Source organism: Aspergillus steynii, assembly GCF_002849105.1.
Source record: "Aspergillus steynii IBT 23096 chromosome Unknown P170scaffold_2, whole genome shotgun sequence".
Classification (NCBI taxonomy): Eukaryota; Fungi; Ascomycota; class Eurotiomycetes; order Eurotiales; family Aspergillaceae; genus Aspergillus; species Aspergillus steynii.
In genome coordinates this window covers 5,108,911-5,131,784 of record NW_020194399.1, presented here as the reverse complement: position 1 = coordinate 5,131,784, position 22,874 = coordinate 5,108,911, and the positions used below count along the sequence as shown (strand labels likewise).

The 22,874-nt window shown below is 53.6% G+C and overlaps 9 protein-coding genes across 9 annotated transcripts; 6 read left to right on the top strand and 3 right to left on the bottom strand.

Moving 5' to 3' along the window:
* Nucleotides 1-270: 270 nt before the first annotated feature.
* P170DRAFT_379723 (choline transporter-like family protein) lies at nucleotides 271-2,204 on the top strand. Its single transcript, XM_024845499.1, has 2 exons — nucleotides 271-711; nucleotides 769-2,204. Exons 1-2 carry the CDS (start codon nucleotides 430-432, stop codon nucleotides 2,113-2,115), a joined length of 1,629 nt encoding a protein of 542 aa, XP_024708493.1. The 5' UTR covers nucleotides 271-429; the 3' UTR covers nucleotides 2,116-2,204.
* A 3,027-nt stretch (nucleotides 2,205-5,231) lies between these two features.
* Nucleotides 5,232-7,752, bottom strand: P170DRAFT_404102 (uncharacterized protein). Its single transcript, XM_024846506.1, has 2 exons — nucleotides 6,761-7,752; nucleotides 5,232-6,713 (listed from the first exon to the last, which is right to left on the bottom strand). Exons 1-2 carry the CDS (start codon nucleotides 7,465-7,467, stop codon nucleotides 5,456-5,458), a joined length of 1,965 nt encoding a protein of 654 aa, XP_024708492.1. The 5' UTR covers nucleotides 7,468-7,752; the 3' UTR covers nucleotides 5,232-5,455.
* Nucleotides 7,753-8,085: 333 nt separating this feature from the next.
* Nucleotides 8,086-9,964, bottom strand: P170DRAFT_434904 (bifunctional AAA family ATPase chaperone/translocase BCS1). The gene is made up of 2 exons (XM_024848826.1): nucleotides 9,635-9,964; nucleotides 8,086-9,576 (listed from the first exon to the last, which is right to left on the bottom strand). The coding sequence occupies exons 1-2, from the start codon at nucleotides 9,776-9,778 to the stop codon at nucleotides 8,233-8,235; spliced, it is 1,488 nt and encodes a 495-aa protein (XP_024708491.1). The 5' UTR covers nucleotides 9,779-9,964; the 3' UTR covers nucleotides 8,086-8,232.
* Nucleotides 9,965-10,286: 322 nt separating this feature from the next.
* P170DRAFT_434903 (putative Zn-dependent hydrolase/oxidoreductase family protein) lies at nucleotides 10,287-11,721 on the top strand. Its single transcript, XM_024848825.1, has 4 exons — nucleotides 10,287-10,460; nucleotides 10,508-10,555; nucleotides 10,607-11,251; nucleotides 11,303-11,721. The coding sequence occupies exons 1-4, from the start codon at nucleotides 10,336-10,338 to the stop codon at nucleotides 11,679-11,681; spliced, it is 1,197 nt and encodes a 398-aa protein (XP_024708490.1). The 5' UTR covers nucleotides 10,287-10,335; the 3' UTR covers nucleotides 11,682-11,721.
* Nucleotides 11,722-12,305: 584 nt separating this feature from the next.
* P170DRAFT_434902 (uncharacterized protein) lies at nucleotides 12,306-13,386 on the top strand. The gene has a single exon (XM_024848824.1). It carries the CDS (start codon nucleotides 12,354-12,356, stop codon nucleotides 13,164-13,166), a length of 813 nt encoding a protein of 270 aa, XP_024708489.1. The 5' UTR covers nucleotides 12,306-12,353; the 3' UTR covers nucleotides 13,167-13,386.
* Nucleotides 13,387-13,635: 249 nt separating this feature from the next.
* P170DRAFT_473061 (chaperonin-containing T-complex subunit CCT3) lies at nucleotides 13,636-15,486 on the top strand (the record flags this gene model as incomplete). The annotated part of the gene is made up of 5 exons (XM_024853007.1): nucleotides 13,636-13,727; nucleotides 13,800-14,008; nucleotides 14,065-14,655; nucleotides 14,707-15,344; nucleotides 15,397-15,486. 5 exons carry the CDS (start codon nucleotides 13,636-13,638, stop codon nucleotides 15,484-15,486), a joined length of 1,620 nt encoding a protein of 539 aa, XP_024708488.1.
* A 46-nt stretch (nucleotides 15,487-15,532) lies between these two features.
* On the bottom strand, nucleotides 15,533-16,491 carry P170DRAFT_434900 (DUF1168-domain-containing protein). Its single transcript, XM_024848823.1, has one exon. The coding sequence runs from the start codon at nucleotides 16,198-16,200 to the stop codon at nucleotides 15,631-15,633; it is 570 nt and encodes a 189-aa protein (XP_024708487.1). The 5' UTR covers nucleotides 16,201-16,491; the 3' UTR covers nucleotides 15,533-15,630.
* A 26-nt stretch (nucleotides 16,492-16,517) lies between these two features.
* On the top strand, nucleotides 16,518-20,493 carry P170DRAFT_404091 (ubiquitin-conjugating enzyme E2). Its single transcript, XM_024846505.1, has 7 exons — nucleotides 16,518-16,703; nucleotides 16,776-16,832; nucleotides 16,896-16,955; nucleotides 17,011-17,025; nucleotides 17,081-17,176; nucleotides 17,254-19,924; nucleotides 19,975-20,493. The coding sequence occupies exons 2-7, from the start codon at nucleotides 16,806-16,808 to the stop codon at nucleotides 20,361-20,363; spliced, it is 3,258 nt and encodes a 1,085-aa protein (XP_024708486.1). The 5' UTR covers nucleotides 16,518-16,703; nucleotides 16,776-16,805; the 3' UTR covers nucleotides 20,364-20,493.
* A 215-nt stretch (nucleotides 20,494-20,708) lies between these two features.
* On the top strand, nucleotides 20,709-22,514 carry P170DRAFT_379706 (uncharacterized protein). Its single transcript, XM_024845498.1, has 5 exons — nucleotides 20,709-20,923; nucleotides 21,251-21,386; nucleotides 21,448-21,616; nucleotides 21,664-21,738; nucleotides 21,787-22,514. The coding sequence occupies exons 1-5, from the start codon at nucleotides 20,905-20,907 to the stop codon at nucleotides 22,165-22,167; spliced, it is 780 nt and encodes a 259-aa protein (XP_024708485.1). The 5' UTR covers nucleotides 20,709-20,904; the 3' UTR covers nucleotides 22,168-22,514.
* The last annotated feature ends 360 nt before the right edge of the window (nucleotides 22,515-22,874 follow it).

Below are 22,874 nucleotides of genomic sequence, written 5' to 3'. Positions count from 1 at the left end.
TTGGTCTTTCGAGAAGACCAGAGGGAGAAAAGTTTGAACTTGGAATGTTTGACGATGTATATAAAATTCCCGCATGAAGTTTTTTTTTTTTTTTTTCTTTCCTCTCTTTTGTTTTCTTTGGTGAACCTTGGAAAACTCTTTCGATCGACACTCGAAGCTGATCCTTGATAGGGCTGACTTGGCACTGCGCGACTCTCTGATTGGCCTCGGCTGGGGTTCGTCTCATCACGATGACGCCCTGCACTCTCTTTCGCGGGATGCATGCGGAAGGTCGATCTGCCAGGAACTCCTGTTTGCTCCCCTTTACTTCTTCCCCCACCTCGTGCCTTGTTCCATCCCCAGTTCTCCCTCTCCCTCCGCTCTCCTTCTTGCACGCCTGGACGGTCCTTACGGAATACACTATTGCTCTGTTGAGCTAGAATATGCACCATGAGTGGACAGGCAGCGAGTTATTACAATCCCGGCCAGAACTTCGGCGACGGTCAACCTCAGTATCCGCAACAGCAACCTATGTACAATAATAATTTCCAGGGGCAGCCTCAAAATTATCAATATGATAATGGCTACCAAAGGGCCCCGGAGCCCAAGCCATCCCAGGGACCACCACCTCCCCAGGGAGCGCCGCCAACCTACAACCAAGCGGTCTATGGGTTTGACGAGGCCTTCAAGGTCGAGAAACCGAAGTTCAACGACATCTGGGCAGGACTTTTGGTGCGTTTGAATCCCTACTCCTACAGCCTGTTAGGAAATCCCACTAATCTGGTACAGCTCATCGCCGTCTTTCTAGGCTATGTCGCAGTCTCGGGAATCGCGATCCATCGGTATGCCAAATACAAAGGGTTCAACGGCGGGGGCATCTACGACTCGGTCAACACCTTTTCCCTCGATACGAACACCTTGGTTTTGTTTATATTCGTGCTTTGTGTGGCGCTGGCTTTCTCTTGGGCTTACTTCCTCGGAGCTCGCTATTTCCCCAAGTTCTTTATCTGGGCGACCGGGATTCTGAATATCGTATTTGCGCTGGCAACCGGCATCTACTACATCGTGCGCAAGCAGTACGGAGGAGGCATCGTGTTCCTGCTGTTCGGCGTATTCGCCATCATCTGCTTCATCAGCTGGATCCCGCGCATCCCGTTCACTGCATTCATGATGGAGACCTCGATCGACGTGTCGCGGCGCTACGGACATATGTTTTTGGTGAGCGCGATCGGCGGCATCGTGACGGTGGCATTCGCCGCGTGGTTCTCCGTGACGCTGGTGTCGATCTATGTCGCCTACGAGCCGAACAGCAGCGGCAGTAACCCGTCCTGTGCCAACGGGGGGTGCTCCACCGGCAGGGTGATCGGCTTGGTGGTCTACGTGACGTTCGCCATGTACTGGTTCAGCGAGTGGTGGAAGAACACCATCCACACCACCATCGCCGGGGTATACGGTTCGTGGTACTTTTTCGGTGGTTCGCCCAACGGCATGCCCAAAGGCGCGACTCGAGGTGCTTTTAGACGCGCCACGACCTATTCTTTTGGTAGCATCAGTTTTGGCAGCCTGATCCTCGCCATCATCAACATGCTGCGGCAAGCTTGCTCCGTTGCGCAGCGCCATGAAGCTGCTGAGGGCAGCCTGGTCGGCAGCATTGCATTCTGGATCCTCGGATGCTTGATCTCGCTGCTGGACTGGCTGGTGACCTTCTTCAACCGGTACGCATTCTGCCACATTGCGCTGTATGGCAAGGCGTATATCCCCTCGGCCAAGGATACGTGGAAGATGATGAAAGACCGCGGAATCGACGCCCTGGTCGCAGACTGCCTGATCGGGCCGGTTCTGACGATGGGCTCGGTGTTCGTGTCATACGTCTGCGCTTTGCTGGCGTATCTGTACCTGCAATTCACGCACCCCAGCTATAACCAGGACGGCGAATTCACGGCAGTGATCATGGCCTTTGCTTTTGTGATCGGTCTGCAGGTGTGTCAGGTGTTTATGACGCCGATGAGCAGTGGCATCGAGACCATCTTTGCCGCGATGGCATGGGATCCTCAGGTGCTCATGCAAGACCACCCGGATCTGTACCAGCGCCTGGTGCATCTGTACCCCAAGGTGCAGCAGGCCATTCATGCATAGATTGGAAGGGTTTGGCTTGGAGCATTAAACATTCATTCTTCTGGCATTGTATTTGAACTTGCGAAGCTCTCATTAATCAACACTAATACAAAGAATTCCTTGATGAAATAAAACAAGCGCAACCGCCCATCCATCCATCATTAACAGTCATTACCACAGCCATAAAGCACTAACCCTCCCTTACAGAATCATCATCACAGCCAAGAACCCAGTCACCCCCATCACCACCATCTCGCGAGGCCCCGTCCACGCCGCACCGCCGGTGAACAGCTGCTCATCCTTGCCATTCTGCTGGGGATCCACGCCCGTCGGCATCGCCCCAGTCGACGTCGGCACCTCGCCCACAAACGCACTATGCGACACACTCGTCGGCAGCGCCGAAGCCACCACCGTGCGCGTCTCCGACCGAATCACCGGCGTCGAGACCCCATGCACCAGCACCGACCCAGACGTCGTCAAGACCTTATGCGCCGACGGCACCGCCGTCTCCCCACTCAAGTCCGCATGCACAGGGGTCCCCATCGCCGCATCCACCCCCGTCGGCACCGGCATCGGCATCGCCACACTACTCTCCGGGCCCTGAGCCCGCTGCGTCCCCAGGACTGCATTGGAACTATGCACCGCCGCAGCAGGAACACCACTCGCGCCTGTCTCCTGCGCCAGAACCCCATTCACCGAGCTCGCGCACGCACAGTCCGTCTCCGTCCTTGTCACAGTGCGATACACGACCTGCTCGCCATTGACGTTGGCCTCGCGGTGAGCAGGCTCCGTCACCGCCGGCGCAACAGCCCTCCGCTGCTTCTTCTGCCCCTGCGCCTCCCCGTTCTTCACGTCCTCGAAGTGGAACAGCTCCCCCCTCGCGGAGGCCGCCGCGGCCGACCCCATCGTCGGCGTCGGGACCGGCGTGCTCGAGCTCTCCTCCGGGAACAGCACGTTCGCGATGTTCGGGAACATCTTGTGCAGGAGGCCCGGGAGGGCGTATTCGTCGTCGGCGGAGTCCGCGGATGCTTCTTCCTGGGGTTTGTGTTTGTTGTCGGCTTTGTCGGAGTCGGCCTTGTCAGATTTGGGGTCAGCCTTGTCAGCGTCAGGGTTCTTCGTGTCCATGACGACTTCCGGACGCTCGTTCTGGTTGTCGATGTGCGTGGTTGTGTCAGGCTGGGGTTTGGCGTTGTCGCTGGAGTCTTCGCCGACGCGGACCATTGGGGAGCTGGCGCGTTGGGGGACGTGGAGGGATGAGTTTTCCTATTTTCTTTTAGCTGGAGTCCCTGGTTGAAGTGAAGTAGATGATACATACCTCGCCGTCGGCCTGGGGGTTCAAAGCCACCAGCGTGGTGGCTAGACTTGCAAGGATGAATGCGGTACGCATTTTGGTTCTTTCTTTTGAAAATCGCTCGTTTCAGGTCGAAATAAAATAATAGAATTGGTGTGTATAAGACAGCTCTTGAAGGAAATATAACCAAGTAGTTAAACGAAGGTAGTGGTCGTAAAATCAACCAAGCGAACGAAAGTACAGAGTGCAGGTAAAAGGACGAACGAGTGTCGAGTCAAGTCAAAACAATACCCTAACGAGAACAGAACTGAAGAACAAGAAATGAGACGAGGTGAGACACTCCCTTTCTATATAACACCCCTTCCTATAAACCCAGGGGAGTCCAACCGCGTCGTGTCAGCATAACATCACCACGTACATGCACGGTCCTGTATCCCTGGATAGAGGCGCGCTGGGACGTAGACGTGGCGTGGAACGTGTTAGTGGAGGATTCCAGACGGGTATAATGTGTCTGGGTTGGTTGTGGTTGTGGTTACTCCTGGGTTGTTATCTAGGGGTGGAATGTGGGCGGAGGGATGCTAGGGAGGAGGAGGATCTACGGAGTTGATTTCCTTGATTTGGGGTTTCTTCGTTTGGGTTTTTTTGTTTTGTTTATTCTTTATTCTCTTTTCTAATCTCTTCTTATACAGAGAGGAAGAAGGCATTGAAGAGTTGTATCTCGAGATCGGAGATACTCAACAGGGTTAGGTTAGAATAGTATCAAGACTAGGTAAATTGTTTATTGAATATCTATAACCTCGACACTTGAAGAAACACGCTATATCTGAATCATTCAATTCACAGAGATATTTCCTCGTCTGTCTCATCCTCTCAAGTCATCACTCCACTCGTCCCTATGCCCTTTACTCCTGTCTCGTAAACTCAATGCGACAATTTACTAACCAATCCAGGGATAACTCACGTCCCTAACACAAACACCGCCCAAATACTACACAGAGGCTATAAAAGACAGCCAATACTTCCCGCCGGCAAGTATCCAAAATATCTCAAATAACCAGCCAGCGGTCGTTCCATTTCATGGCTGATCGCCGCAGTTGAGAAGGTGAAAGTGAAATGCAAGCCTGTAACACGCGAAGTATGCATTCGCCACTTCCCGGACGGGCGTCCATCGGAATGTAGCATTTACAGACTTACGGAGTACCCCGGCCACTCGGAGGATCTCCTCCGGGGGAGAGGAAAGGATGAAACTGGGATGTTTTGTCGGTGCTGGATTACTTGGTCGTTATACCTACCTTTGCGTCTGCCGTGTACTGTAGATAAATGAGGCTTATGAATAGCAGTTGATTTCCTTTAGAACAGGATCATATCCTCTGAATCAGCTAACTATGCAGCCAGTTTACCCTTATCTCACCTATGTGCCTACCTACCTCACTGTCCATCTCTACTTACACAGCTAGCGGAGATATGCAGTCGGGAAAGCAACTCAAGCTTTAGCTAGGCATTTCGCATACACATAGCTCGCCCGATTCCAGAGTTAGTTGAATCAGGTCATGGGCCAAGTCAAGTCAGGAATTAACTTTGCCTGGTATGCAATGAGGCATGTCGATGCTCATCTACGGTACCCGTCTCTGTGGTGGTTGTGACTTCATCGGTATGTTCTGCTTACGTTACCTATTTTTGTCACCGTTGGTAGGTAGGGATGGATAGAGATTGATAGTCAGGTCTGTTCTTGTTTGGCTGGATGGTTCTGAGATATTGTTGGATATTGATGGATTACGTTAAGTCATAGGTATGTATGTGTGGATGTGTCGTTTATTGGTTTCATGTCATAGGTCAATTTTGAGTTGATATCGAGAAAGAAAAAAAGAAGAAGAAGAAGAAGAAGAAGAAGAAAGAGGATAATAAACAGTCGTAAACAAACACAAACACCAGACCCAGCTAGCTAAAACCCCATCGTAAATAAACCATCAACCTAAATATACCCATAGACCAAAAAGAGATCATTAAATAGCATAACCACGTTCATAACCATAGCGTAACTATAGCATATCTACATCCCCTCCAAACAAGTTAAAACTTCTGACTCGTCACACACCTCGTCACATTAACCAACACCCAAGCCAGCACCTTCACCAGCGCCGTCAGCAAATGCACAATCAGATTCAACCCCCAGAAAAGCACCCGTAGCACACCGCGCGTCGGCCCCGGCAGCTTCTGCCCCTCGCGCGACGAGCTGTGCCCGTATCGGCCGTACCGCTCGAGGTCGAACTCCTCGACGACGATTTTCTGGTTCTTGCTCTTCTTCGGCTTCCCCTTGGCTTTGGGCGGGTTGGTGCTTGGGTCAGCGCTGGGATCGTCAGGGCCAGAGCGCCAACGAAACCAACTGCGCGGGTTCCGGCTCGCAGCGGATTTGATCTGCGCCATGAGCTGGTTGGATTGCTCTGTGTCGTCGCGTTCGGCGAGCGTGGCGACTAGCTTTCCGTCGAAGCGGGCATCGCGGAAGAACGAGGAGGGTTGGCTGTTGTGGGCCTGGCTATGGGGATCGTAGAGGGTCATGTCTGCGAGGATCGGGTTCGTCGATTCATCGGACACGGCGACGGCCAGCATCGCGCTGATCAGGGAGTCGATGGCGTACAGGGACGGAATGATGGTGACGATGGCGGCGGCAGAGATGGACAGGGTCATGGAGCCGAGGTCCAGCGAGGCCAGGGGGTCGTCGGACTCGGTCAGGGGCAGGGTGGAGGTGCGTGGCGTGGCGGCGACGTTGGCAGACTCGACTGCGTTGGCGGGTAACGGGGTCGTGACGAGGATGGTGGGTGGTTGTTGGCGGTGCTTGGAGTCGCGCGAGGGCGTCGAGATGCTGATGTGCAGCGTGCCGGAGTATTTGGAGGGCACGGGGGAGAGCGGGATGCCGACAGCGCCGACGAGGGCCGGCGGTTGGGGCTTGTCGAGCGACGGGTGATGTAGTTCGTAGAGCTGCTTAGGGTGGTTCCAGGTGAGACGGCAGGATTCCTGGGCGGCGGCGCGCTTGAGGGCGTCGCCTTCGACTTCGGCGGCCTCGGCGGGCCCGAGTCGGTGTTGGCGGGTCAGTTCTTCGGCCTGTTCGATGGCGAGCATGGCGGCCAGTCGGGAGAAGAGCCGCGAGACGAGGCCGTCGTTGGGTGGCTCGCGACGGCGGCGGTCTTCGAGTTTGAGCATCATGATGGGGACGCTGCTGCTGGGGTTGGACGGGTTGGTGCGAGTGATGGAGAGCTCGTCGGTGGAGTATGTCTGCATGGTGTAGAAGGGCGATTGGGGGTCGCCGAAGATGAAGGTGGCAGGGTCCGTCCTGGTTCTGTCAGTCGAAGGTTATGCAAATGTGTTGGAGATACTGACCGTGCCATGCGCAGATTGAAGGTCCCTGACAGATCCTGAGGCCGTTGGCCATTGGCGGCTTCCCATAGACCTTGGAGCTCTGCTGCAGAAGAGTAATGGACCTCGTCTGCCGGGTCCAGCGCACCCAATGGGAAGTTCATCACGCTGGCAGGCACCGTCTTGGGTCCTAGAGCACGATCGATCTCCGGCTGAGGCGACAGCGTCAGATCCTTGGGTTTGCGAGATCGAGAACTTTGACTCGAAGCCCCGGGATAGTACTGTTGCTCGCTCAGAGGCACGTTGGGATTATACCGAGGGAACATCGACTTCATCGGGATTTCTGGTGACTCCGAGCGTTGAGGCGCTTTCTGGACCGAGCGCGAGCTGCTCGCTCCTGGCGAGTTCAATTCGATTTCCTTCGAAGGCACATCCCATTCTGTCTTCTGCAGGCTGGCTTTGGGGGGCGACGTTGACCATTTGTCCGGGCCTTTTTCCGCAGCAGCGTTTGACTTGGAGATGCGAGCCTTGGGCGGCGGTTGGATCTCGTTCGTGTCCTCGATGATCTGAAGCAGCACGGCCTCTGTCTTGGTCTCCTTGTTGCTCAGATCCTCCAGCGGAATCGGACTGGCGGGTTTGACAGTCTCGGTCGGTCTCTTGAGCTCCCTACGAAAGGGATTCTTCGAGACCTTCTTGGGCGAGGTTGGAGGAAAGAGTTGAAATTGGCTCATGATGCCTCGTGCGGTACCAGCTCGAATGACTCCAGGCAGTAAGACAATGGCACTGGCGTGAATATCAACGAGAAAACATATGGAGTAGAAAAAGAAAAGACCGCGTCTTCACGGCACCGCGTGTGACATATACCCCTCATGGTCTCACATCTTGGCCTGAAGGATTCCTAAAAAAACCCACGAGCGGCCTATCAGCGCAAAGGCGTCAAGGATCTGAACGGTGAGAGGCTCGGCCTAGTGTGAAGAACAGGCATGGGCTGCATCGTTAACCGGATTGTCGAGGTCGGCGCTTAAGCTCGTCCTCTCGCTGGTTGCTCGTGCAGCTGCACCCCGGGGCACACAGACGGCAGGGCTTTAGTCTGTTAGTCTGTTAGTCTGATTAGCCCTGCTAGTCTGCTTAGTCCCTGTTAGCGGCGCTTCGACGACTAAGGAACCCGAGAAGATGATTTGTCCGGTGGTGACGCTGAGCGAACTAAGTTGACCGACGTGAAGAAGATGGACAGTCGGGGACCCCGAATTAAGCCTGAGTCGCCGTCGGGCGAATGGCGTTTCAGATAGACTAGACAATCATCGTCAGTTCTGCAATAGACTTTGATTTTGAATGTGACCGGGGAATCCTCTGAAGCGTTGTGTCAGTGTGATGGTGACAAGACTGTCGAGGCCGATGATTGGCGTCGTCCATTCCAGCAGTCACATTGATTACAGAAAAAGATGATCGTATAAACAATATTCATAATATGATACATGTGAACGCCATGCCAGGCTCTATTCCATCGCCTCGTCATGGAGGCTGACCGTCAGTCCTTCGGCCATGGCGATCGCGCCCTCCATATTCCCCTTATTGTACAAAAACAAGCCCTGCAGAGCAGCAGCGCTGGTGCTCTTTGACCGATCGGCTTTTCGTCCCTGCTCATCCTCGATGAGTCCCAACTCGTGCAACCGATCGAGGAATGCCTGTCGGTAGGCCCCGGTCGTGTCCAACTCGCTGTAGAAGCGGTCCCAGAGACAGCCGACCTGGTAGCGAGTCACCTCTCCAAGACGCACGGTCATGTCGACGCGTCCTGGTCGAACCAGAGCCGGGTCGAGTCGCTCGACGTGATTGGTGGTGAGGAAGATAATCCGTTCCTCGGCGCTGGCAACACCATCCAGCGCATTGAGCAGACCAGAAAACGTCACGTTGGCGCCCCGATATCCGTCGGCGTCGGTCTGTTCCCGTCGATTCGAGAAAGCGGCGTCAACATCTTCCAGCAGGACCAGAGTGCGGTTAGGAACGATAGTAAGGAGATGGTTCAGCCGGTCGTCGGTCAATCCCCGTTCGCTTAAATTCAAGATGGCAATGTCGTAGTTCAGCTCCCCAGCAAGGGCCTGAATGAAGGAACTCTTCCCGGTTCCCGGCGGGCCGTAGAGTAGGTAACCACGTCGATAGGGGATCCCGCGATCATAGTACCATTTTCCGCTGTCGGCAAAGTCCTTCACGTCCTCCACAATCTTCTCCTTGACGCCCTCGTCGAGAACCACCGACTCCAAGGGCCGCTTCCGCCGCGGCTGACCGAAAAGCCGCCACTCGGTGCCCCAACTATTATAGATCGACGTCTTGCCCTCGTGCGACCGCGCCGCATAGGCATGCGCCTCCAGGAAAAGCTCCTCGAAGATATGGCGGTGCGAGTAGAGCGTGGTCAGCGTGATGGTCTCCCACGGGCGACCCGTCTGTAGATCCTGCGACTTATTCTCGCGCATGCGATTGACGAAGATGAACGCGTTCTTGTAGCGCAGGATGTGTTTCCCGGGGCCCGGCACCAGCGCGAAATGAGTGTGCATCGATCCGTTGGCGTGTTCGACTTTCTGCGTTTGAATGGAGAGGTGGCGCATTCCGGGGGTCAGTCTCTGGAGGAGGGAGTCCACGAAGCCAGACCGGCTGGCGGCGGACCGAGCGGTGTTGAGTTGCGACTGTTGGTAGAGGGTCATCCAGTGGAGGAACCACGGATAGGAGTCGTCCTTGATGCTGATTTCGACGTCGACGAGCATGCGCCGGCGAAGCAGCGCGGCGCCATGCCGGACGCCTTTCTGGGCAAAGCTCAGACCTGCTCCTAGACCGGCGAGACCGAATCCCTATACGAGGCTGCCGTTAGCTCATTCTTCCATACTGGACAAACGGCGGGGAAGCTACCGCGGTGAAGAACGGATTGCTGGTGAGCTGGGCCAAGAGCCCGTCTCCTTCAGCTGTCGGCTGCTTGGCTGCCTGAATCGCATCTTTTCGCTGGGCGATCAGATCGGTCGGCGCAGGCAGCCCCGTTGATCCATTGGGGTCCATTAGCAAGAGGCCGTGCGGATTGAGGTGAATCAGAGAGAATCACCTCCGATTCTCCCGCCGGAGATGGACGGGGCGGAGTTACGACGGGCCGACATGCAGTATAAGTCAGAGTATAAGAGCTTAGAGTATACCGGTGAACTTCCACTCCGATGAAACAAATGTAATTTAGGCCTGAGAGAAAGGAATTAATCTATAATTCTACAGTGAATTATGACTCTGTAATCCGCTTCTCTCGACCGGAGTTAACGGCGTTAGGCCCGGCCGGACTTACAGCCGTCGTGTTTGGCATCTTTCAGTCTTTCCAACGAATAAGCAGTCAATCACTTTCCATGGCTGACACGAGCCTCGATAATTCTCGCTGAGCCCAGCCGCTGATTTGCAGGTCGAAAAGTCTAAGCCCCGGAGGCATCCACGTTGGTGACGCTGTCCAGCCTGGCTGCCATTCTTAAAGAACGCCGCGCGCTGTGTTCGACTCAACAATGCGATCGTTTTTTCGCCATTGGCAGAACTTTCGTCGGTCGGCTCCCTCGCAGTTCTTGTCGGCTGAATCGCGCAAAATGAGTTCCTCCACCGCTGCCATTCTATACTCCCTCACGGTGTCGGTGCCTCCTGTCTCCGCGAGCCCCGACGAGGCGAAGGAGAAAAGCCATCATGCCTCGAATGGATATGTGAATCCCTGGGAGTAGGTCTTGTCGCTGCATTGATTGAATGCTTGCTAACTGAACGCAGCTCCTGGTCGGGAGGCCCGACTTTCCACAACATGATGAAGTTCTTCGGGTAAGCTCATCACGCATCCCAGTCCGATCATGCCATCTAAACCCCGTATAGTCGCCACCTCACAGCAAAGGGCCATCGCCCAGACACCACGCCCCCGACAGTGCCAGTCCAAAAACCCGAATTCCTGCCCTCACGGGATACCCCCGGACTGCGCGCAACGTGGCTCGGACATGCCTGCTACTACGTGGAATTCCCCGGCGGGCTGCGGGTGCTGTTCGACCCTGTGTTTGAGGACCGGTGCTCTCCCATCTCGTGGCTCGGTCCGAAGCGTTACACCGAGATGCCCTGCGCCATCAAGGACCTGCCGACCATCGACGCCGTCGTCATCTCGCACAACCACTACGACCATCTCTCCTACCCGACCATCAAGGAGATCGCCCGGCTGCATCCCAACTGCCACTTCTTTGCGCCCCTCGGCAATCGGCAGTGGTTTGTGGACTCGGGCATTCACAACGTCACCGAGCTCGACTGGTGGGAGCAGCGTGATATCTCCCTGGCTCCGGTCAAGGAGGCGACTCCGGAAGTGAGCCCGGCTGGTGCAGCGCCCTCTACCACCGGTGCTAATGCCGATATCCACGCCCGCATCAGCTGCTTGCCCTGCCAGCATACCACCAACCGGGGGGTGTTTGATCGCTGCAAGACGCTGTGGGCATCGTGGTCTGTAGAGTCGGGAGGCCGCAAGGTATATTTTGCTGGGTACGTGCTCATCCCTCTCCCATTGCGTAGCCAAACTAACCTCAATCCTAGCGACACGGGGTATAGATCGGTCCCGGACCTCCCCGAAACCGCCGACGACCACTCATCCGAATACACGTATCCGTCATGTCCTGCCTTCAAACAAGTAGGCCAGCACCGGGGTCCGTTCGATCTGGGCTTGATCCCCATCGGAGCCTACAAGCCTCGTTTCTTTATGAGTGCCATGCACGCCGATCCTCATGACGCCGTCCAGATCTTCCAGGATACACAGTGCCGCAGGGCCTTGGGCATGCATTGGGGCACGTGGGTCCTGACTGAGGAAGACGTTCTCGAGCCGCCGAAGCTGCTGAAGGATGCGTTGCGGAAGCATGAGATTCCAGAAGAGGGGGTCTTTGATGTGTGTGATATTGGGGAGAGTCGGGAGTTTTGACCTTGAGGGGTAGACTGGATGGGAAGGGTGCTATCTCAGCTTCTCTATTTCAAATTATGTTAAATAAACGTTTAATGCATAATACAACCAGTGTCGACATAATAAGGATCAAATCAATATCTTATAGATTTCTATTGTTTGACAATTGCCCGCTCAGTCTAAAGATGAGCTTGAAGTCGATCAACCTAGTGAAAAGTACCGATTCCCATGCACTTTAGCGCTGCTCATATCCTCTGCACAGTGCAAGTGGACTAGCGCATGCCCACACGAAGACATTAAACAAGAGTCAATTCATGTTCTCTTCTTTCTTCAACCTACAATGTACAGAGCTTTGGTTCTCACCCGTACAGGAGTCCATCCGCCAGGGCCTGTTGTCAATATTGTCGCTTTGCTGCATGTCAGACATTGCAGATAAGTGCACAGTGAGTGCGCGCGGTGTATCGATATCGATATCAAAGTGAGTTTCCAGAAACTTGAGGCGTGATTATGTCGTCGCTTTCCAGTCGCTGTCTAATCAGTCTATTTGTTTACAGCTGCTCTCGGCGATACCTATACAATAGACGCCAGGGCCTCACTCTCTCATCACTCACAACCCAGCCATCACAAGCTTTGAGTATTTCTATACATACCTAATCCCGAATTCCAAACTAAAAATCACAAACAAACTCCAAAATGCACACCTCAGAAAACCTCCAATACCCCTCCAGCACCTCCGGCACCGACACCAGCCCCAGCTCTGCCTCCCAGCCATGGACCCCCCACGACGACTCGTCCACCTCCACCTCCGACGAAGAAGAAGTCCTCTTCGACCTCGACGAGTCCGCCATGGCCGAGCTCCCGATCCACCTGCAGCACACCATGCGCGAGATCCAGCGCGAGCGCGTCCGTCGGCTCAGCCAGGGTCCTGAGAACCTCATGTCTATGAGCGTGTCTGTGAGTATGACCATGGACATGGGGATGCGCAACGACTCCCACTCCCCCGTCCATTCCCACAATACCTACGACAGATGGGTGCAGAACATGATGTCGCGGATGTCAAATGATCAGGAAATGAGTGTCGCGAGGGAAGCTAGAGAATTGGAAAAAGACATGCATCTGAACAAGGAGAGTAATGCGTTCGGTCAGGACCTGCGGTCTGCAGGTGTCTACGTACATGGTCCTGGGGATGAGCATAGCATGGAAGCTTCCTCGGGGCGGTATTACAGTCGGAGCATCTCGATGTCCGGACGGAATGTGTTTCTCGGCTGCATGGGGTCTTTTGAAAGGAATGTGTTGACAAGATGCACGAATGGCAGACAGGCTGTTGGTGGTGTGCTTGGGGATAAATTTGCCGCCGAGCATGTTTCTGAGGTTAATGTGCGGGTTGGAGGGGAGATGCAGCAGCAGCGCAGTAGGAGAGGCCAGTTTCGCAAGACAATTCTGTCTGCGGTGCGGGTGCGGGTGAAGAAGAGTGTTCAGAAGATGAGCATGTTTTTTAAGAAGTGATTGGGTATGGGGAGAGTTCTAGGGGTTTGTCTGTTGTTTCTTTTCTACCGGGTATGCATGGTGATGTGATGTTTGATGAGTTATGATTGGGTATGTTAACTGAAGGGAAAAGTGCATGGTATTTCAGCAAGGGATATGTGGGATATGTAGATTGCACATTCAATGTGGATGAAAGTAGAAGATGAATGCAAGAAGAGAAGATGTAGAAGAGGAAAGTAAGGAGATGGAAGAGACGAAAGTAATGAATAAAGATTGTCTCTGTAGAAAGTGATCGATCAGGGGAATGGCGCTAAACCCAACGGAGCTGTGGGCGGTGAGCTGCGGCAATCCCACTTCGGGTGGTTGCTGGAAATTCTATACTGTAAGTGAACGGCGGGCACAACTTCTCACGATCCCCTCCTATCCACAACCCCTCGACTTCTTTCTCTCCCTCTTCCCCTCTAAACGACCTTGATAATATATCGAAACCATGCAAGCACCCGTGGTCGTGATGAACACAGGCGCTGGGGAGAGACAGGTTGGCCGTAAAGCGCAGCTGTCGAATATTGCCGCCGCGAAGACGTGTGTATAATTCCATCCGATTGTTCAGCTCGCCCGCCCACTTCAAATCTAACCTCGAGATCATCACTGCAGTGTTGCGGACATTATCCGGTCATGTCTGGGACCCAAGGCTATGCTGAAGATGCTGCTGGACCCTATGGGCGGTATCGTCCTGACCAACGACGGCCACGCCATCCTCCGAGAAATCGAAGTGTCGCACCCCGCCGCGAAGAGCATGATCGAGCTTAGCCGAACCCAAGACGAGGAGGTTGGAGACGGAACCACGACTGTCATCATTCTTGGTATTTACCCCTCATCTCGATTGTGGTGGTGGTGATGGCGATACTGACAATCGAAGCCGGTGAAATGCTTGCCCAGGCTCTCCCCCAACTCGAGCGGAACATCCACCCCGTCGTCATCATCTCGGCTTTCAAGCGTGCGTTGGCCGACGCCCTGGCCATTGTGGAGGAGGTTTCGGTGCCCGTGGATATCGACGACGACAAGGCCATGTACACTCTCATTGAGTCCTCGATCGGGACGAAGTTCTCTTCCAGATGGTCGGAGCTGATGTGCAGCCTGGCCCTGAAGGCCGTCCGAACGGTCTCCTTCGACGCCGGTGGTGGCAAGCGCGAGGTCGACATCAAGCGGTACGCCCGTGTTGAGAAGATCCCCGGTGGTCAGATTGAGGACAGCGAGGTCATCGACGGTGTTATGGTCAACAAGGATATCACGCACCCCAAGATGCGGAGAAGAATCGAGAACCCCCGCGTCCTCTTGCTGGATTGCCCGCTGGAATACAAGAAGGGAGAATCTCAGACCAACATCGAGGTCTCCAAGGAGGACGACTGGAACCGCATTCTGCAGATCGAGGAGGAGCAGGTGAAGCACATGTGCGATGCCATCGTGGCGCTGAAGCCTGACGTTGTCATCACCGAGAAGGGTGTCTCCGGTAAGAATTCGCCTCTCTTCATACTTTCTTTTCTTCTTCTAACTTGATCAGATCTTGCCCAGCATTTCTTCATGAAGGCCAACATCACCGCCCTTCGCCGAGTGAGAAAGACGGATAACAACCGTATTGCCCGTGCTACCGGTGCCACGATCGTCAACCGTGTCGACGATCTTCAGGAATCCGACATCGGAACCGGCTGCGGACTGTTCGAGATCGAGAAGATCGGTGACGAGTACTTTACCTTCCTCCGAAAATGCAAGAACCCCAAGGCCTGCACCATCATCCTCCGTGGCCCCTCCAAGGACATCATCAACGAGGTCGAGCGCAACCTGCAGGACGCCATGGCCGTGGCCCGCAACGTCATCTTCCACCCGCGGTTGTCCCCTGGCGGTGGTGCCATTGAGATGGCCGTCTCCGTCAAGCTGAGCCAGCTGGCCAAGAGCATCGAGGGTGTCCAGCAGTGGCCCTACAAGGCCGTGGCCGACGCGATGGAGGTCATTCCCCGAACATTAGCACAGAACGCCGGCGCCAGCCCTATCCGTGTTCTGACGCGCATGAGGGCCAAGCACGTCGAGGGCGAGACCACATGGGGTCTTGACGGTGACTCGGGCAACCTGGTCGACATGAAGGAGTATGGCGTGTGGGAACCCGAGGCTGTCAAGCTCCAGAGCATCAAGACCGCCGTTGAGGTAAGCATCTTAATCCTTCTACTTTCAGTTATGATCACTAACCTTTGACCAGTCCGCGTGCCTGCTTCTCCGTGTTGACGACATCTGCAGTGGCAAGACCGCCCAGCAAGTGGGCGCCGGTGCCGGCGGTGGTGATGAGTAAAGAGATGAAGATACGGGAATAAAAATGCGTACTTAATGCTGCACGATTACCTCTGGACTTTGTATATCCTAGACTAAAAATTACATGGGTATCTTCTATCGTACACTGTACCCCGAAAGTACAGTTTGGCAAGTCTTCCAGCCCCTAATCATCATGAATAATGAGACCCGGCGTCTCCTCCGCCTGCGCAGCCTCCCCCGTAGCAGTCCCATCCCCAGCTCCAGCTGAAGCAGCCCCGTCCGTCACCATTGCATCCCTCTCCTTCCCTTTATCCCCATTACCTCCCTTCTTCACATTCTTTTTCTTCTCCCTCCTCCGCCGATTCTTCTCCGTCTTCTCCTCATCCTTCTTCCTCGTCTCCTCCCTCTGCCGATCCCACTCCTCGTCCTCCTTCTCCTTCTTCACCTCGCCCTCCATCAGCCTCAGGCGCTCATACTCGCGTCGCCGACTGGCCTTGTAGACGTGGAACTCGCCGGACCCGGCACCGGCCGAGGAGCCCTGCACGTTGGCCACGATTTCTGGCGGGGCAGGCAGGGTCGCGGAGGTCTTTTGGCGCGAGGCGTTCGGCAGCCGGATTTCTTTCGAGGGGTCACGGAACAGCGTCTCGATCTTCGAGGCTTGTTCGTTCTGCGCCGTCACGGCGCGGCGCTTCACGGGGCGTTTGCTGCGCGGGTCGGCGCTCGTGGGAATCGATTCGGGGCCGGGTTCGGACATTTTGGTTTATGAGTTGCTTTGAAGTGGTGATGTTTGCTGGAGAGAGGTGGGGGAGGGAGGTGGTGGATAGTTGGTCGCGTTGATGATAATAGTAGATAGGATCGCGAGTTGGTGAGGTTCAGATGAATGCGATTTTTTCCCTGTTTCCCCCTTCCCAAGCAAGGTAGATCGAGTCACTGATCGAGTCGAGTTCTGCAGTCAGAAAGAAGAAGCGGAAGTTGGCGGTGAGACCCACTTTCCGTAGCCCTCAATCGCCTTAACAGCCAGCAAGTCACTCTCCTCCGACTTCAGCGCTGGAGTGACCTGCAGCATGTTATGTCCGGCAAGCGGGAGATTACGACAAGGCCTGGACTGGCCGGTGCATGTGACATCGCCCGGCCTGGGAGGTTCCTGGAGGTGAATCGTCCATCGATGCCTTCAATGCACTTATATTCACCTGCTGCCATGCTGGACCATGCACTTCATCCTTCTTCCTCACCTTCGACTCTTGTCTTGGTGCCGTGGTTGGTCCTTTCTTCTTTGGCTGTGACTCGTATCTTGGATATCATTGACGCTTCCCTTGTTATCTCTACAAGTGCTTTGGCCCCGCGTGGCCCCGCGTTACCATGGGGTCTACTAACAATTCTGTAAAGGTCAGTAGCCTGGATCTGGGTGTGGTGGTTTCTTGTTTGAATGAAGGCTAACAGGCATTGCAGTTTCATCTAACTGATCTTGTTCAAGTAAAGGGAAAGTCTCGTTTGCTGGGAACCGTTTCTGTAAGTGAGAAATCAAATGCGCCATCTTATGGCTTTGGCTAATCTGTGCTATCAGTTGACTCACGACGATGTATGTCACCTTATTTCTGATTTCTAACAGCTGTAAGACTAACCTGTTGTGACAGATTGATGATGACGATATACCGGTGGGAGAGCTCTTCATACTATCTCACACCGCAGTGCCTAGCGAGGATCTCTTGGACTTTCTGAGAACAAAGAGGGTATGTATTATGCACTTCTTATCCCCTGGCTGTTCACTCCTGGTCATCCTCTAGCAAGAAGCTGACCAGATTCAAAGCCACCTTTTGGTTATGTATTCGTTCATTTCAAGGACCCTAGTTATGGATACTCTCTGGTTCATGAAGGCGACCTCGAACTTCTCGACCGACTTTTCGTGATCGGCCAGCCAGTCAAGCGAGATCTTTTGAGTCCCATTAGTGGAACGATCATCAGCATGTCGATGAAATGTAGCGTCGTACAGATTGCCCATCAACCGGTTAACCCTCGCACTGGAGACTACGGTCCGCTGCAGTTTCTGGAAGCGCCCAGGGGTCGTGCCGTCTGGCCATCAACTCGTGACGGCGACCCTCCGCAAATACACGACGTGCCCATCTCAGAGCTTATCCACTTCGAACCATTCTCCGAAGATGACTACATCATCTATCGCCAGAAATTGGGAAAGATCCGGTCGGTCGAGCGCGATGCGGTTATGCTGCTCTCAAACCAGAAAGTCGCATCAGTTAACGATATCGATCGTGTCGAAATCCCCCTTTTTAATGACCCTCAAAACGTCGTGGGGATGCCTGACAACCTTGATCAGATCCATACGCATCCTCTGCCTGATGGCCGCTATGTCTGGTCCGATGAAGCGAGGCCGGCGGTTCCCGGCCAGTATGTGCTCACGTCTGCTAACAATATGAGTCGACATGACCTGGAATCGGGTACAAACGTAGCTGTGGAACCAGAAGGCTACGTACTGGCCACGCCCGCAACGGGCTACACCATCGATTGGGTTTGTCCGAACGTTTTCGCCGTGGGCGTGCCTTTCAGCAGTCCCACCAGTGAGAGGTATACGGCTGCCACAATCCACGAACAAGCCGTGAAATGCGACTTTGGCCAACTGCCTAAAGATGCATTGTCCAATGAGAAGGCCGTCAGGACTGATTTGTGGCATCACGTTGGGAGCTCTGTTCGGTTTCGGGATCCAGCAGATGCATGTCGGAAGTATCCCAAGTACCAGCATATCCCAACTGATGAGTCCTTCGGCTACGACCTGAATATTCTACGCACCATGCGTACTAAGACAGAGGTCACTGTCCAGTGGCAGGACGGAAGCATCACAACTGAGGATTCCACATGTCTACATGCGTTCGATCAAGCCGAAGAAGAGGTATGGCCCGGAAACCTGGTTGTGCTGATCGACGGGATGGAGTCGATCAGAGAGCCTCTTTCGCGTAGAGCCATTCCCCTGCATATTACCGAGTCCGAAATCACGGTGGAAAGCTTCCGGCTAAAGAACATTGGTGTGGTCCAGACCGTTGATGGCAGGGAGAGGGTAGCATCCGTTCGCTGGTACGAAAACCCGAACGTCGTGCTGACGCATGATGGCGAGATGATCAAACCCGGCTCGTCCCTTGGAGTCCTCGGCTCGGCCGTGACAGAGGTATCTTTCTACGAGATTGTTCGCTACTCCTGCTTGGAGTTGTCTCTTGGCGACAGGGTGCTTCTGGTCCCCGACACGGTTCACGAGGCAACACTCCCACAGTCTAGCTTGGATCCAATCCCCCAGGATGCGGGCCCATGTCAAATGAGCTTCCTTGCCCCAAGCACCTTCTTTGAGACCCTTCTTTACCTCGAGGCCATGAAGATGAGCATCGTGGGCACGGAGTGGTTTAAGAATTCAATCACCATCGATAAGTCTCCAGTCCCTTCTCGATTCAGCCTTCGGTACACTGAATTCAACGTCAACACGCCCGCAAATTTCTTCGGACAGGTTGTCGCCATGGATATCGACGGGACCATCACGGTTCGGCTTGCAGCGACGAACAATTGCCGTGATATCCGTATCTCGCTGGAGAGGCTCATGCTGCTGATTGACGAAGATGGGATTGAACACTTCCCATCCCTCGATCTGTTTGCCCCGTCATGGGCCACTAGTACAACACCGTTGAATCAACGTAGTGTACTGGATGAGCTGTCATGGAATTTTGATAATCCACCGACCGATCATCGTGATAGCAACGGAATGGAGGATGATTGGTTCACAGCGTCTGATACCGAGACAGATGAGAATGTAGTGATCGACGACCCTGACGAAGACAACGAAGGCTATCATGAAATTCGCGAACTCAATGGCAATCGTTTTGAGGCAGCCGCAGTGTCTGATATTCCTCCTCCTGAGCCTGAAACCGATGATTCCGAAGATTTCGCCCTAACTGAGACATCCTCAGTGCAAGGGGGATCTACAACTTCGTCCTCTTCGGCGGCAGATTGCCCTCCATCGTTCGCTCTGTTAGAAGGACCGCCACCCTCTGACCATCATTTTCTAGGCAGGGAGCAGAACTGCCGCTCCGGACCCCTTGCCAAACGTATTCACAAAGAATATGAGATACTCCGCTCGTCACTACCCTCTGGGATCTTTGTGCGGGCGTGGGAATCGAGGATTGACCTCATGCGGGTTTTGATAATTGGGCCCCAAGGAACACCGTACGAGTATGCGCCATTTGTGTTTGACCTCTACTTCTCCAAAGACTTCCCAAACTCGCCTCCGCTCGGCTTCTTTCACTCGTGGACGTACAGTGCCGGAAAGGTCAACCCGAATTTGTATGAAGACGGAACGATCTGCCTTAGTATTCTGGGGACGTGGACAGCCCAGAATCCGGAGGAAGGCTGGTCGGCCGCCAAGTCCACCGTCTTGCAAGTTCTCGTTTCTCTTTTGGGACTTGTGCTGGTGAAGACACCTTTTTACAGTATGTTCATTCTTTGATATTGACCTTTCACGCACTGACTTTCTTAATAGATGAAGCCGGATACGAAGCCTTTGCGGAAGAAGGTAATAAGCAACTCGAATCTGCCCTGTACACGGAGAAGGCGTTCTTACTGGCCCGCATGTTTATCGAGCATGCGCTTGAGGAATCTGTTGGGGGTTTGGAGGATGTTCTGACCTGGCACTACCTTCCCTCGACTCGAGCAGGGGACGAGCGCCCACGATTGTTGCGTCGGGCTATCGATACAGCTTTGGAAATGATCGATCATCATAACCGTACGGCCGCCGGTGATGATCTTGACGAAACCAACGTGGCATCGGCCTTTGTAAAGCGCCTCAGTCTTGGGGCTGTGGTCATGCTGCGGAAGCACATTACTGCTTTTGAACGTATTGAAGCCAAGAATACTCGAACTGGCTCCTAGATTTTGAATACTTTACGGCTGGAAGCACAATAGCATCTGGATTAATTCCTGGATATATGGAAACGTGCGATATGCAGGCATTTTGTACCTTGTACCTAGCTTGGCTTCTAGCTTGAATAACTTGAATAACACCGCATCTTGGAGCGATCCGAACGAAGGTTCAAAATCACGTAGCAAGATACATAAAGTAGAAAATACAACCGCCATGATAGCCTTTAAAGGTGCCCATGCAGCTATACAAAACACGTCGTGCATGCGAAAGGCCGGTTGGTCCACGCGTTGCGGTACTGGTCTGCAGCGGGTTCCGTGTTCTGCCTGTCCTCGCCTGCCTTCACCCGCTTTCTTCTTCTCTCATCCCCTTCCATCATCATTCTTTTCCTTCCTCCTTTCCTCCTCTGAGATAAATACTCAGTGACTTTGTTGATCTTCAGTAGTCTTCAATTCATTGTGCGATCTCTCTCTTTTGCTCGAGTTGTGTCATTGTCCGGTGTTGAAACACTTTTCGTTCTTTTTTCGCGACCAAACGCGATTCGCAGCGACCATGCCTTCTTATCGTCTGGGTAAGTTTTTCATCGTTTTTTCGCTTTCTCATCTTTGTCAATTGGCTCTACATATACCTTAGTATATTCTATTGCATGAGTTCATCGTTTTTGTTCAAATTTTGGCTCTTCGAGGATCTGTTTCCATCCGTCGTGTCTGTTTGCTGCATTGTTCGCTGTCGCCCAACCCCGGCAGTCCGCGTCATTGCTATGTCCAACGTGGACTTCTTTTATTCTCCTTGTGCCTTTCTTTCTTTCTTTTCGAGCTATGCATGTCTACGTGGTTTTTATTCCATTGTCATGTCCATTTTATGGAATTCTCCAGAAACGTAAATTAACCCCCTACAGAAGAAGCATCCACCGGCCGAGCCGGCTGCCAGAACAAGGAATGCAAGGATGCCAAAGTGAAGATCCTCAAGGGCGAGCTGCGCCACGGCTCTTGGATCGATACGGAACGATTCCAGAGCTTTTCCTGGAGACATTGGTAAGTTTTTCCTATAGTGACCCCCTTTAGAGGCAGGAAGCAACCAAACTAATTTATCCAGGGGATGCGTGACGCCCAAGGTCGTCAGTAACATGCAAGAGCTCATCGCCGACGAGGGCGACGGAGACCCTTCTGTCATCGATGGCTTTGAGGAGTTGTCTGAAGAGAACAAAGACAAGGTCCGCAAGGCCATCGAGCAGGGTCATGTCGATGATGAGGATTGGAAGGGTGTATGTTCCTCTCTGTTTACTCTTTGGTCGATGCTGATGAAGTCTAGGACGTGGAGATGAACAGACCCGGAAAGAGCGGGTTCCGTCAGCGCGCGCCGAAGAAGAATGCCAAGGCCGATGATGTATGTCTTCCTGATCTCCATCTACACTCAATCACTAACAACTAGCAGGATGAATCTGCGGAAGAACCCGCCAAACCCAAGAAGCGCACTGCTAAAGCAGCCAAGGAGGAGTCCGACGACGAGGCTCCCAAGACTAAGAAGGCCAAAACGGCGGGTCGCGCCAAAAAGGCTGCCGCGGACGAAGAGGCAGAGAGCGAGAACAGCGATGCCACTCCTGCCAAACCTAAGGCCAAGCAGCCGGCCAGGAAGGGCCGCGCCGCCGCTAAGGAAACCCCCGAGAAGAAGGCCGCCACTGGCACCAGAACGGGCGGCCGACGCCAGAAGAAGGCCGCGGAGGACGCCGACGGTGAAGCTGCTGAGCCTGAACCTGCTGCTGAGGAGCATGCAGCTGAGAAGCCCAAGCGCGGCCGCAAGAAGAAGTCTGCTTAGCTTGCTACCTTGCCAAGCTCGCTTAGCTTACGTATTGTCTGGTTGATTTATCTAATGTCTGATTCTTTCCCCTTCAGCGAGTGTCTGTGGTATGTATTGTTGATGTTAAGTTTGATATCTAAAGGTTGAAGCGATGTCGGTCTAGGAATGGGTGTGGGTATTGTCTATGTGCATGTGCATGCATTGTCTCGGGAAGTTACTGAAGTTGCTTGTCAGTGTCAGACCATTTGTCTATCTTATCTGACTGTCCATCTGTCTGTGTCATTATCTATTTCTGCATGGCTCGGGTCATTCAGTTCTGAGACTCGAGCCAACTTTCTGTATGAGTATAATGCATAATATCTCTCAGTCTTTGATGCGTTCATCTGGGGATATCTGTAATGAATTCAATTAGTAAACTCAGAACCTAAAATACAGTAGGCCTGTTGATCTCTGTGGGAGTCTCCAATCCTAACCAATTGGTCCGGTTAAATCCTGAACGCTGTAGACGGACCTCGCCGGATTCGCTTCGTGACAAGGATGTGGATTATACCAATGCCTTGAAGAAAGAAATATATATAAAAAAATAGAAATAAAAACACAGACAGCCACAGACAGGCGCACATCTTAGAAGTCGGCAATGGGTCCGCCCATAACCTGGTCGTCACCATTCTGGCGACGGAAATTGCTCTCTTTAACAGTAGACGCAAACTCCTTCGCCGGTTCGC